This window comes from Coccinella septempunctata, chromosome 6, assembly GCF_907165205.1.
Source record: "Coccinella septempunctata chromosome 6, icCocSept1.1, whole genome shotgun sequence".
NCBI lineage: Eukaryota > Metazoa > Arthropoda > Insecta > Coleoptera > Coccinellidae > Coccinella > Coccinella septempunctata.
The window spans coordinates 22,610,048-22,625,622 of record NC_058194.1 but is presented as its reverse complement, the minus strand read 5'-3'; the positions used below and the strand labels follow the sequence as shown (position 1 = coordinate 22,625,622).

Genomic DNA, 15,575 nt, shown 5'->3' with positions numbered 1-15,575 from the left:
TCGAATAAAGAAGCTATCAATTCATTACATTTTCATCGAGGTGGGTGTTGTGTTGCTCTGACATGGTCAAACGAGACCGAAACCATGGTCAGCATCTACACTTTTTAGGCAGAATGGTTAGTTTGATTCAGATCGTAATGTTTGTTTATTTTCACATCAATGGATGTTATGAATCTTAATCAATTTCATTTATTATTCATTTACTTCATCTTTGAAGGTGTTTTCAATTTAATGATTCCGATGTTCGGACAACGTTTACTGCCATGAATTTCAGAGTTTCTGTTCTCCCTCTCTACTGCTTGGTGGCCACAATATGCGACTGCGAACTGAGTGTTTGGCTCAAATGGATACGTGTTGCAATATTTACTCTGACAGTTAGGAAAATGTGTTCAGTTGTACTTCGTGTCCTGCTAGATGGCGTTATTGTACATTTCTACACCGTAGTGACTAGTGGCATCTTGTAAAGGGGCCAGCCATTTTTTCCATTTTCGTCTAAGTTGCAGTCATGATGCACTGGCGAGGTCGAATGATAACGAAATAATGATCTTTCTACTGATGTTTTGAGTTATAGTTGTTTATATTTATATCAGTGGATAATATGTTTCTGAATTAGTGTCATTTATTGAAGAAATAGTATTTATTATGATCGAAATTAGAAATAATTTTTTTTTTCTAGCCATACCGAGGCCTTCCAAGTTGTCCAATGGTTATTCGAAGAAAGGTGAGTCTTTATAAAATTAAATAATATTTCAAAGAACTAAAAAAAAATCTGAAATACGTAACGAATTTTCTCGATTTTTCGCAATCACGAGAAAGCTCTTCACATATAATTAAAAATAATCTGAACTTTTCATGTAAATCATTGAACTGAAATGATAGTGTTGAATCTAACAGCAATAAAATTAAAGTAGTCTTTCGCTCTAAAAATTGCGGTGAGAAATTCGTTCACATGTCTCTGTAAATTATGATATTTTCAACGTTATCTAGAAATTCTCGAGTTTCATTCGGTTAATACTGTGAAAAACCTCCCAAATCCCATCGTCGAAATTACTTCAAAGGTCCACTTGTTGAACAAAGGGATGTAAAAGACCAACTAATTACAAGCCACAGCCCGGGGAGAAACTTATAATTGAAATCTCAAAAGCCAAACAAACTTATCATTGAAATTCTGCGGATTTGGAGAGAAAAGCTATTTATTAGATATCGAATGAAAAAAACGGTTCGGTGACACAAGCGGCTGAACGTCTTATTTGAGTCTCGAATGAATAGAGGGCAGAAATTTTGACTTAAATATCTTTTTTATAAAAACTAGTTTTTTTTCATGAGTTTCGATGAAAATGATTAATTTGATAATAGCCAAAGACAGTTATCATCAAAGGCACTCATGTTTTTATTGAATGACTCAATCACCACTCTCGTAACTTGCCGTATCTTAGTGACGATAGGGGACGAAAAGTGTTTGCGGAAGAAAATTACTTGCCTTCAAAAATGGTTCACTTTTCGTTCGGATATCAATGAGATTTCAAGAGAGAAAATGTTGCTAAAGTGATTCATCTTGTGATACGACTAAGGAAATAGTATTTTAAGCATGAAGCTAGAACACCTACAGAAATTCATCAATAATGAGTAATCTCATCTTGAGGACTGGTGAAACATCAACAGGAAACAAAAAATCCTTGTTGAAACTGCCAGCGTTTCGAATCTTCATTAGGACTACAAAAATACACAAAAATATAACAATAAGTGATACCTCATTAGAGGAACAGGCCAAAACGACAAAACAGGTTCAGCAAATCATCAGCATATAAAGCTTTTTTGAAGAAAAAAAACACAATATAACAATATAAGGAATAAAAAACCTCACTAAGCCAGATGATGGCCGCTCAAAAAGTCAAAACAATAAAAGACTAAACGTATATTCAACTTAACATTAATTAACAATAGTCTTTGATCTTCGATTTATAGATAAGTATGAGACTCACCTATTTATTGGGTTTTGTAAATTTCCTCATTAAATTTCATGCTTGACCCACCCAGATCTCGATTAGGTCCATGCAGGCATTCAAAGGCACCTCCCGAGCATTGCATAACCCAGAAAGAAAACTAACACTCGCCAGTTCACTCTTGTGGCAAAACTGCTATGTCGAATTGTTTTTGGATTAATATGAATTGAAATAAAGTTTACAGGTAAATGCGTTCCCTGAACAACGTAGATTCCAATACAGGCAAAAACGAAATGAAGAAGTGAAAGATCACACATGCAGAATAGTCCAAAATAACTCGTCCACCTGGAATTAGACAACACGAGATACAAGGGTTTTTTGTTTCCTGTCTATGTTTCACCAGTCCTCAAGCTGAGATTACCCATTATTGACCAATTATAAGGACGAGATTTGATAACCAACAGAAATTATTGAGAAATTAACGTAGTAGCAGGACTTTCATATGAACAAGGGTCCAAAGCTTGCCATTCTGCTTGGAGGTAACGAGATGTTATAATCGATAATCATTGGATGAAGCTCTGGATTCTCTAGATAAGTTTCAGAGACTGCAGTCACTAAAAATGTAATTATTTCGATTATCTCCCTAAAAATCCGCCATACTAATGATACTCTCAACGTATACTGCTGCGAGTATACACAGAGTTCAGTTCGAGAAGCGGGCTATGATAAATGGATCAAAGCATGCCGGAAAGCTCCACAGGATAATCTTTTTTCACTAATGGAATTCACCGGATAACTCTTCAGAAATCCTCGTAATCAGCCCCGTTGTTTCCATCGATGTTAGCAACCCTTTTTTAATGGGCTGCGACGTTGCTTCCTGCTTCGTTTATTGTGAAGTTTGGGCTATCATTCGGAAGCGTTATTAATTATGCTTTGCGAAGATATTCAGATCCGAGAAGAAAAAGGAAGAACCGCGACGCGCCGAAGAAAAAGTTGAAGGAAGTAATTGAAATTAACAATGGTTTTTTCCGCTCTCATCGTCACGAACTTATTAATCACGAATTCGTGTCTAACAATTGGATAAAAAACGTTATCTTGGAGTAATTAATTTTCGGCCTTGGAAGGGGTTCCTGGGCGATGAAATTCGCGAGGATAAGAACGAAAAACAATGTCCCGGATAAGTAGGTTGGAGTGTTTTCGGAGTAATTGCTGGAACGCGAGTTTTGGCGCTTTATGATCTTGTTCCAGGAATGATTACGGGCACTCGGTCGTTATTGAGGAAGTTTCGGCAATCGAAAGGTTGTTCGGTCTGTGTTTATGAACTCCACCAAGTGAGTTGCGATTTGAACTGGAGCTGGTGAATAATCTTAAAAGGAGTTTATGCCACGGGACTTTCTCGCCATCCGTATAAGGCGTAAAGGGGGAAAGACTACCAGACTGTGAGGTGTTGCCAGAACACTCGAACAATCAGTCGTAGTTGCGAATATTACCCAGGTGACCATATCTCATAACAGTTATGAAGCAGAAATGTATCCCGCGCTCCTTGTTTTATAACAGATATATCACACTAAGAGTACAAATACAGAACGCTTATGTAGCAGCTATGCTCCTATGTCCGCCTCAAACAAGGAACACATCTCCTTTCTGAAAGGAGCATAAATAGTTCAAACATGGATCATGCAAATATTTGTTTCATGGGAGATCTATATATATTACCTTCATGTGCTATGTTTATTATGTTTCATTTGTTATTGAAAACGCTTTCAACAAAAAGATGAAAAATTATGGAAATCAATATAAACTATTGCAATAATATTGAACTCGAATTTTGATTTTTCAAATAGTGTGTGTGTCTCGTATCAGTTCGGTGAGGTATGTGAACAAATGCACTCATGTTCAAAAACAATATATTTTCATAAATTTCAGATTACAAAAATTAGAGCACACGTTAGTAGAACTAGAAAGAATAAATTACATCATGCAAACTGCTGGGTTCATGATTGTTGTTCTCCAAGATTGATTAGGACATGTCTTTCTGGTCTTTGCACATTCCTGCATTCCATAAAAAGAATAATCAACAGTTCATTAATCTTTTGGCTTAGGTCAAAAAGTTTCTAGAAGAATTGTGTCCATGCGTTGTGAGAATCGAAAGAATACTATATGCATATTTCATATCTTTCTGAAGAAAATTTTTGATATAGGTATATGATTCATTCATTTATTTCTACATATGAGGTATATGCAACACGTGAGGAAATAACCTATATAGAAATTTACACCAAACAGGACATTATTTATTCAAAAATGGTTTTTATATGCTGGATTTAACAAAAACATAGTCTATTATGTTTAATAGGACTGCTATGAAATATGAAAAGTGATTTATTGACCTACAGTTCGATATCCATCGCACTTTCTTTTCAGTAATTCCCCATTGCACTGGAAAATCACTATGGCACACAAATAACTTATCAAACGTACAATATCTGCACTTCACTTTCAGTAATCCACTATTCAACTGACAAAACGTCTAAATGATAATAAAAATACATATCGAAACGACAGCAGTATCAATAGCATTTCTCACAATACTCCATATTTGTTTACGTTTTACAGCGTCCTCGACGGTACTTAAAACGCTTATGGTGTCATGCTCTGTTCATGATCTCAAAATGATACATGGCAAGTAAAGAACAATGTTACAAATATGTTACGTGGATATCATGGATCGGGAACATGAAATTTACAAAATGCGGATGTAATTTGGATACGGCACAGGTACATCCCAAATATCGTATCAGACACGTAATGGTTACAGAAAAATAACACATAACAAAGTTCCCCATTTGATCTCCCAAGAAAACATAACAGATATGTTACTGGTCACCTGGGTATAGTAGTTTCCACTATCGTCAAAAAGATGGCAGCACTACGAACGTCTTTTTTCAATTACACCAGGATACGAATTGTAGCCAATAGCGAGACTTTTCGAGAATTTTTTTCATGTGGAAATTCATAGAAGAGATAATCTCACCTCGGAAAGTTAATAATATGAATGAATCTCCGTTCTTCGAGGAAAATTTTTTTAAATTTTTTTTCCGTTTGACGAATAAAAACTTTTCTACTCTCCGAGCTGACGAACTGATTGAATTGAATTATAATGAAAACCCCATATAAATTAGTGGCTTCTGACGTAAGATATTCATTTTCTCTCTTGAAACTGACAACTAAATCGGTGTAAACTTCTCTTAAGGCTAAAACTAAAACATTAGAAGTGAACAATTTCAAGTAGGAATTGAATACATCAGTGATGTTCAGTGAATTCATTAGTCATGAGAAGACCAAAAAGACTATTTATAAATTGACAAAAATTTGAGAGAGCAATAAATGGATCTCGCATCACGCAAGGTCCACACTTTCTCACGAAATAATATTTTTCTCAATAGTTGGGGAGCCCACGATGCTAAATCAGGATTTACTCGAACGTCGGGAAAACTTAGTGGATTTTGAAGATAAGATGGTAGAAACAAGAAAAGGTTCTATGATATATGCACTTTTAGCGTTGGGGAAATCGTCTGCAGGTTTTCCAAGATCGAAAAATCATCCGATGTACATACTCGAGCGTGTCTGATTAAGATACTGTACAGGGTGATTCATAACTATTGGGACATAGGCTAAGGGCAGATTGTTTGGACCAAAATATGGCGATGGGACCAAATATACCTCAATAAAATATTGCTGTGGAAAAAGATAGAGGGCGTTAAAGTTGAATTTTTGTTTTCGTATTTTGCTAATAATTTTACTGTATATTTTTTCATCCGTTTTTAAGAAAAACACAATTAAACAGTTCAGAACATCGGAAGGGGTTTTGAAGTAACGATTAATTTATTTTATTTATTTATTTCGACGATGAAGCATAATTAAAAACAATGTAACATAAAAAGAATAAACTTAAATTAAATGTTCTACGTGGCCTCCTCCGACTTCTATGCCTTTTCTAATTCTTTTGATAAAGAACTTTCGAACTTCGAAGAAAATATTATTATTATCTCCTTATAAAAAATTCAACTTTAACGCCCTGTATCTTCTTCCACTGCAATATTTTATTGAGATATATTTGGTCCTATCGCCATATTTCGGTCCAAACAATCTGCCCTGAGTCCCAATAGTTATGGATCAGCCTTTATATGCCCTACGCCACTCTGATAATAAATTCATGTTAATCTGATAGTTTGCGTGGTGGGGCTGGCCATACGGAAGAGTTGAAAATGGTAAAAAAAAAATTTTTAGCTTGTCAGATTTTTCGAGGATAAGTTAATTGGACCCAAAGGAAGGTACTTTCCAAGAGACTGTTAATTCGGACGTGAAGCAAGGTCACAGCACTCCTCTGAAAATACAAATAAAATCGTTACTCGAGCGTCTCAGATTTTGATACAAATGGTTAATCTCGGTGTTGCAGACGTGTTGACCCATTACTCTGACACTTATTTCTTTAATCTGACAGTTTGAAGATGATAACAATGCTTTTTCTTAAATATTTCGAATTGCGAATTTCCACTTGTGCTCCCGAACTATAATACTATTTCATCGAGAAAGTGCAGAAATTGATCATAGTTTTGGTCTCATTCGACCTCGTCAGAGCAACACATCTCAGACCCTGACGAAAATGGAATAAGTTGATGATGCCTCCATTTGTGGAGAGTTAGGAAAGTGAATTTTTTCCTGTCGGATGCTAGGGTATATACTGCAGCTGATGTGGAATGAATAGAGCAATCTGTTCATTCCATTTCTCTTGAGGTTTGAGTTGTATTGCTCTGAGGAGGTCAAATAAGACAGAAACCATGATCAGCATCTCCTTCTCGCAAATATAGCTATAAAACATCATACATAAGGGCATTACATTCGATTAGGCATTCAAGTTGGAAAACGGCCTATCGTTTTTACATCTTTCAAGGATTTTTTTGATTTTACAGTGTCTTTGACAGGCATCTACTGAATAGGTTTATCTACCGATAAGTTAAACATGCTAGCAATTCGTTTAAAATAATACAACTAGGTATTCCATTCATCGTACTCAAAAATTATTGATGTGTCTGATAGCAACTCGTTGAAAAACCAATCACATTTCCAGTTTTTCTGATAGACCTCCACATAATTATTTTTACTGCTTTTTCTCATATAAACTCCCGGTTCCCAACTACGTTACCAGTATAGTAGTTGGAAAACAGCATGGCGCTGACTGTCACGATTGAACTGCTGTGTTCTGCACACTTTTCAGTCACTTATAGAATGGATCGAGGTAGAACGTCATACAAACATGCGATGTAATAATTTATTTCACTTAAGCCAGAGCGTTCGCAATGGAGTTCAGCGAACTAAATCAAACTGTTAGTCTACCGGTAGCTTTCCTGAAAAAATTGTAAACAAGAAATTAATGGAATCGGATTTTCATTCGGCCATTTTTGATTCAATTGTCGAATCCTTATCGAAGGACCATTTTTCAGATCAATAATGAGGAAGTATTTCCGTTAAAAAACTGTGTCCCGTATTATTTGAAGATGAATAATGGAAGTGTAGGAGACTTGCTGATGATCTGATACCTACAAGTAGGAAACTCAAAAATGAGCCACACTTTGGCATGAAGGTTAAGAATAAGCCTTCTGTAGTGATTGTAGTTTTAACTGGAAAAAGACATTATTTTCTTTACTTTATTTTCATTTCATTTTTGCAAAGAGAAACAAATTTTGGTATTTCTTCAATATTTGAAGATGTGTTTATTTTTGTCGATTTTTCCGTTGTTAATTACCTTTATATTCTTCTTTGCAGGCAAATTCAAGAAAAAATCGAACGAGGTAACCGGTATCACGTCAGATGAAGACGAAATGCTGAGCAGTAAGTCCCACTTTTCTACTCTCACCCATTTCCACGTACCCCCAACATATTTCATTTTCAATTATGCACGCCGAGCGAACTTTTCCCCTCACATCAACCCCCTCGCTCTCACCATCTCTGCCAGACGTAAAGATTCAGTTTCATAGCGCGTACGTGCAGCAATGAAAGTAAGATATTCGTCTGCATAGCTTTCAAAGAAAAATGTGCACGTCCTTTTTGCGGCGCTAAAATGACTAATAAGAATATCTCAAGCTGGAATAATCCCCAGCAGCTGCTTCGAAGCATACATCCTGAAACTTTGAGCTGGATATTCCTGGGAGGATGTCGAGGAGTTTCGCCCTCTTTACTGTTGAATGTTAATTTCTCGAAAAGGACGATGTCCGTTTTCTGTTATATCCGCATACAGATGTTGCATTTTTGTAGATTCAAATCTGGGATTTTCACTTGTAACATTTCGCTATTTGAATATATCTTTTCCAAGCATTCAAATGATAAACAAGTGCTAAAACCTTAGCTAGCAGTAAAAATGATTTAGGATTTTTAACTGAGAATTTGTAGTCGTGAATTTGGTGATGACGAAATGAAAAAATACCCATCTGAATAAATAGAATGAAAAAAGAAGAACTTCATTAAGCCGGCACTTGAAGGGTGCTGGTCAATCTTTTCCGGTGACAGAGCCTTCCAGAGTTCTAGATGTCTGAAATTCGACTGTGTACAAGGGCAGACCTTGGCATGATAAAAATAGGCTCCAAAAAGAATATTGGTCATGAAAGTATCTATAAAAGAGTGAAAGATCGAACTACAGAGCACAGATGTGACATCTGGATCAACTGTCATACTGATCTTCTGGACAGACTTGCGCAATGCAAGCCTAGTTGTTACTGCAGCACCACAAACATTGGAGCAAGGGAAAAACCACGTGGTTTTGCCAGAGAAACTCCTGCGAAATACCAAAGTCGTAAGGAGTGACCATGCTTCAGTTTATGATCATTACTTAATAGGGACAGCGGATTTCAGCCAGTTTTGTTGGATATACATATAGCAGAACTGCGTTTCAGATAACTTAAAGCGGTGCTAAATTCAGATTGAGGAGAGGCCATGTTTGTCTACATGGAGACAGACTAGAAGACCCGCTTATGAAAATGCAGCGCGTCGATATGGAGAATAGCATCTTACCACAGAAGAAATGATTGTTGAGTTTCTCTGAAGGGTGCAGACATTTCATTTATGCTCCTGCGGTCCTCCTTTGAAAATGCAAAAAAAAGAAAACGTTACTTGTACATAATCGAGCGTTTCAGATTTTCATACAGATGGTTAATCTCGATGTTGCAGATGCGTTGACCCATTAGTCTGATACTAATCAGGGGAGGTTCTTAATCTGACAGTTTTAATCTGAGTTTTGAACAATGAATTTTTTCAAATATCTCCCTTCCTGTACCTCCTGTATTCATTATGAACGTTGTAGATAATAAAATCCTATACAAGATTGGTCTGAAGCAATTCTACATACTCTTAATCGTTTTCGAGTTAGAGAGCTATAAGGGCGAGGAGCTCAGCCACGCATACGAAAGGCAAAGGTCCATGTAAAAACCCAGTCTTATATACATTCATCGCCATTTATCTCAAAAAAATTACTTGGGGCAAAATTTGTACAAAATGTGAAGCCCAGGGAAGAAGATAATTCCAAAAAGCTGATTTTTGTGACCTAGATGGTAAATTCATATTGTTTAGGCTTGTTGAAACTGTTAGATTATATCTTCTCCGTCATTCTTGAATCATAAGCTTCAAAATAAGAAATAATTTTTTTTTTGTGTAGCAGGGAGAAAATCTGCAAGTCAGCCGAACCACCCTCTACTGAGGGGGAACAAGTGTGGGGATTCTCACTCTCCTAAGACCCACTAAAAACCCTTAACTATTTCTTGAATGTTGGTTCCGCGCATTTGCCTATAAATCGTTCTTCTCTTAGTCGGTTTTCTTCTCGCACACTATCGTGCTGGGAGTTATGTGTTTATCCTCTTTGGATAACACTTTATTGGGTTTATCAATAAGTTTCTGTTCTTATATTTTAATCTCTTTTTCATTGATCTCTTGGTCTCCTTCGGTAAATTCGCATTCTCCTTTTTTCTTCCTCTGGGTCGTAGTCCACTAGTCTCCTGAGTTCTTGATTCGGATGGTTTTTGCTGTTTCGAATAATTTCTCTGCTTTTCTGTTCATGAATTCCGTTATGGTTTTCCATTTTAGGTCCCTATAAATCTGTCTATTCCTGACAAAACAAGGTGCATCTATTGCACATCGTAGCAGCTTGTTTTCAATGGCCTGAATTCTTTTGATATGGCTCTTTGCTGCGAAAGACCAGGCAACTGATCCATAAGTCAGTTGAGGCCTAGCAACGGCTTTGATTATCTTTAATTTGGTCTCTTTCGACATCTGGCTTCTACTTCCTATCAGAGGGTAGAGTCTATTCATCGCTGCTTTCGTTTTGTCGATTGCTTGTTTGATATGACTTTTCCAAAATCCTTGGTCGAGCGTTATTCCTAAATATTTGGCTTCATTTTTTCAGATAAGAAATAAAGCCACTGCTCTAGAGAATGTAGGTACACGTGACGTTTTTTTTAAGTTTGATGCCCACCCTCACATTATCGTCAGATTAAGAGAATATATACTTTTCAACTTGTAATTTACCTCATATATCTCAATCTGACACGCCCGAGTATATACAATGACCATTTTACTATTCTGACAGGCTGTCCTAGATAATTTCCCCTATAGGATACAGATCTACTTTTTGGTAGGTATCTATCTCCTGTTATATCAATCTGACACGCTCATGTAAATCCCTAATTTCCGTCTTGAGTTCCTCAACTAAAAACAATCTAAGTTACCAGATTTATGTGAATAAATGATGCGATTTGAAGCACTTATTACCGAAAAATTAACACTGTTTTGTTTTTTCAGTTTACGATGACGCAGCCGATAGCCTGCTGCAGCAGAATTCTTCACCGTCTTCATTTCAGCACCACCAGACGGAACTCACGTGTTGTGTGGCCCTTATTTTAGTCAGTGCTTCGCTAGTGTTTTAACGGATTTCAGTAAAGCGAGGTGGTTGTTTCGCCCTAGTTTATACCTTCTGTGCCGGACAATGAGTGCGCCGGTTTTAGACTGAAACAAACGATGTTCGGCGCTAAATAACTATTTTTATATATGCTTCTTGTGGCTACAAGTGGTTCAAGTGATAGTAAATCAAGCTGCGCTGCGATAGCTGGAAAGCACATCGTTGTGAACATTCGGCAACTTGTTTTATGTTCTTCTTCTCCCAGTCTGGCGAGGACCCTCTTTCGTGGAAGTTCCACCTGAAAGGGAATTATGGTTGTGGCTTTGTCGAACAGGCTACGACTCCAATAGAAATAATTGAATACTTCCTACAGGGATGGATATCCGTATAGATAACTTTTTATATTATTCATTCTCATTATCAACAACTATCCAACTAATATTTGGTTCAAATGCGATGCATGACTGGACAAAAGGTAAACTAAAAAGTTGAACATTTTCACTTGTAAAAATTCCTCTCTCAATGAAGAAATTAAATTCTATTTTGCAATGTTAAAACCGAATGAAATCCCCTCGAATTGATATTTGATTTTTTTCAATCGAGTGGTTGTTCGATTAGCTGTTATAATGGTCTGCTTCCTATCTGAACAATGACATATCATTTGAATAAAATCGAGGTAGAAAAGTCCTTCAAAATTTTGTTTTAGAATTGTCTGATGCCGTCATGCTATTTGTCAAGGCAAAACAAGAGATAACACTTGAATGAGTGTAAATAAAACCGGTATAGTTGAACCCCAGTTAGGGTATAACCTAAAACTGGAGCTTTTATAGTATGCAAATGATTTTACTTTCAAAAATTGTTGGATTTTATTTAGCTCTAATACTTTTGGAATTAGTCAACCTCATTTCAAAATAGTCGTTAGTTGTCGCATTTCCAAAAGTAGGGGCCGTGAAAATATTAAATTCTGGTGTACCTACTTTGTAGCACAAACGATGTGACGACAGTGAATAATCTCATGAGTATCAAGAACTGTATCAGTGATTTTTGTGCTACATAATATACCAGAAGTTGACAACTATTTGGAAACCTAATAGTTGTTCAGTTTTTCGGACTGAACATTGTTCGATTTCACGTGTTTTTCATGAAAAAAACCTTTGACAAAATAACGCCACTTCTGATTTTCCAAATATACATTTGACTGATTCTTTATTACAAGAACCTCTGTTCATGAGTTCAATCTAACTCAGTGGTCTGTTGATGACTAGAGTTAATTTCATAGCATGCTTATAGGACGCAAACTCGAATACTATCGAATCAGTTATTGAAGTTTTCAATACATTAGGAAAAATTTTTAATTTTCCATAAGGAATCATGGCCATATATGACGTTTCAAAGTATTCTCTCTTATTCTCTATTCTCAAATATGTTAAAGGGACCAAATTCCTTATATGAACATGTTTATTGAGTCTTCATTGTTTGTTCACATGCATCGTATGTTTTCCAGTTATCATCATTATGAAGACCATTGACTGATGAAAGTTATTATCATATAAGTAACAGTAGTTGTAAATAGCTGAATATTTTAGAATGGAAAAAATCAAGGTTTGTGATTTAATAAATTGAAACCCAAGCTGCTCAGATTTTTTTTTACATTTTCATAATGCTGGACAATGATCTATATTACCTCTTTAATGATCGAAAATTCTTGCTCCATATAAAAGTTTTGATAAAAAAATAACGCAAAATTTGTTGAGCGTGGAGTTTCATTCATCATATTTTTGGAGTAATATATCACCCTACTATGTGAAATATTTCCTTTCCTTCTGCATGAAAAACAATCTGGATGTCGTGATTTGTGTCTAATTGACCAAAAATATACTGGGCATATTTATCATACTCGGATAATTGAAACGTTTTCTGCAAAATAGACGTAAATAATTTGGTCATTAATTTAGCGCCACGATGAGCTCATTAAGGAGGCTCTTCGTGAATCGGGAACTCTAAAATACTGACAAGTGCGGGGGATATTGATTGCTTCGTTTTCTTGGCGTGCAGAAAACATTTTGATATGGAAATTTTCATGCAACCCGGTAGAGAACAGCTCAATAAAGTAACTGAAAAGTGCAACTTTGTTGAAAGAACTTATAAATATGTCAGTGTTATAGCCCTGAGTTTCACAGTAATTGGAAAGCACTGAGTAATATGAATACTTCGAGTATTCTCTGGTATCTGGAGGTCCTTCGATATCTTAATGGAAAACAGCGGAAATGAAAAGAAATGTCGCTTGAATGAATAGATGGATTCAGAAGGTGATAAGTGTCTTATTGCTTAATACAATCAATACTCATTCTCGTTTTCTCAAGTTCCTTTCTTTATACAAAAAAAATATTACAGTCCTGGCTATCAAATGTTTTTAGATAGGGCGACCACTGAAGACTGTTGATAGGTGACTGGTGACAGTTCTCAAGATAATTGACTTTTTTATTTATGGAAAATCGCTACCTTACCTTGACTTTTAAGTGCTCTCCTTAGAATATAGAATAACAGGAAGGAGCATATTGCTCATTTCAATTTGACTGGAATAGAAAAGAAATATGGCCGACTTATATTTCCGTTTCAACAGTGGCGTAGGACAATGAAGTTTCCAAAAAACTAACTCAGTGTATTCTGATTATTCAAAAAAATTAGGAAAGCACGTAAAGTCAGGAGCTTTTTCACGCTCGTTCAAATTGATAATCAAAGCAGAAATTCACCCCGCCTAACACTGCTTGACTATATACTGGTATTATAAGGTCTATGACTTAACATCACCTACGCCCATGGAATGTTTTCGTCATGGGATAACCCATAATTAATACCTGATATTCAGCTTAAAAAATTACCTCCCTATGAAGAGTAATACTGGAATTTTCATTTTTTAATGTTAAGCAGTAGCCAAAAGCGGCACAACTAACCATGTTTTTCTATTTTGTAATATGATGTAGGAATACTAAAAAGGATTATAACAGTGACTTCATTAGATCAAATAAGTATTGGCGCTTAAATATCCAAAATCCTTATTTCCAGCAAATTTCAAGAATCCATATTACCAAAATTAAGTTTAAACATCACTTTGTTCATTTGACTTCCAAATCTGCCTTTTTTTAAATCATAGATTAAGGTAGTCTAATCTATGTTTTAAATCAAAACTTGAAAGACCAATATGGCCGTTTTCGTCACACAATTCCCGCCACATTTATTCGAAAAAGCTCCTTCCTTATATTCTATGTTCTAAGGTGCTCACTAATTCGAACAAATTGAAATGTATTTACTTCTGAAGATTTCTATCGATTATACTTTCAGATGTGCATACTATTTCAGCAGAAATTGATACAATTTTCCTAGAAATGAGGATGTAATATCCAATTTTATTATCATGCATCCACAGATGAAAATTTTGATATTATTGTCCGGAGAAAGAAGAAACTGAAATAATTTGCTAGTGGAAATACTCTAAAATCGGTGAAAGTTGATGGTATGCACATGGGCGCCCGCAGAAATTTTTCTCAGGGGTGCAAAATATCATCTACGATTAGTTTTACTGAAAGAAAAATTTCTCTAACGGTGTCTATCAGAATCTCAGGGGGGCCGTGGCCCCCCTGGCCCCCCCCTGCGGGCGCCCATGGGTATGCAAATTTATAATTTTACCTATATTTCTCAAAGCTATCTATCAATTAGCTAAAACTTATTTCTCACGTCAAAGAGCATCATAAGCTTCATAAAATTATTATTAGTAATATTAGAATTAGTTCTTATTCGCAGACATAGCACTCAAAAAATGCAATCTAGGAATTTAGAAAATCTCGAAAACGATGAGATTTTTCTGAGATGAAATGCTGATATTCAGAAAGTTTAAACCCAGGACTTGATCTGTAACCAGTTTCATTATTGTACCTATAAACGATATCTTCATATGAGAATCTTGGAATCCAAAATATTGAATCAAACCGAATCAAACTGTTGGGATCAATTGACCTTACATGAATTTATTACAGGATTATTCGCTCTGATGTTTTTTTGGATCAGTTTGTTTATTTGATATTCTGTTTTTTCTTCAGAAAAGAATGGAAGGATGATGACTTTCATGGTAAAAAATTTCAAATTGAAAATATGAGAAATTACATATTCGAATACCAGGGAAAGAAAATTGTGCATGCCCACGAGCTTGTCACGAGCATGCTTCCCTTGGTATGATTTGGTCCAACTGCACTGGAGCCAAACGTCTTCTCATCATGACTGACCCATCATTATGCTCCCATTTCTTCAATTATTGTCAATTCAAATATAATTTATGCATTCAAATGAAAAGAACAGTTTCAGCAACAATACCACATAGTTTTTTAGGTCACCATCTTCAGCCTACTACATTTATTACTTAGTTTCAGAAAGCAAGAGCCAGATAAAGTAAAAAAAGTATGTGATGAAACAAGTAAAAATTACGCACATTTTCCTAAAAGAACGCCTGTATAACAGGTAACAAAAGCCACAAATAAGGAAAATTGAAACGTGATCTCTTTTAATTTTTGGCAGGGTATTTAGCAGTACCTAAAATGATGCTTATTCTTTGATATTTTATGGATACATTTTGTCATTTTGGCACTTTATCTCTAAATTTGAGTTACCGTAGATTCGGGTGACTTGGAACGATT

General features: G+C 35.7%; 1 protein-coding gene across 2 annotated transcripts in view; it reads left to right on the top strand.

Annotated features, from left to right (window-relative positions):
- The window catches only part of LOC123315541 (neurotrimin-like), a 117,898-nt gene extending 105,382 nt beyond the window's left edge, over window positions 1-12,516 (top strand). The window contains exons 8-11 of one of the 2 annotated variants that reach the window (XR_006537967.1): window positions 677-721; window positions 7,770-7,835; window positions 10,791-11,362; window positions 12,392-12,516. Coding sequence is in view for 1 of the 2 variants with exons in the window: in XM_044901273.1 (XP_044757208.1) it covers window positions 677-721; window positions 7,770-7,835; window positions 10,791-10,915 (236 nt within the window). In the remaining variant the exon portion in view is untranslated. Of the gene's footprint in view, window positions 1-676; window positions 722-7,769; window positions 7,836-10,790; window positions 11,382-12,391 lie in introns of those variants that run through there. The other variant, XM_044901273.1, reaches the window with a different exon arrangement.
- The last annotated feature ends 3,059 nt before the right edge of the window (window positions 12,517-15,575 follow it).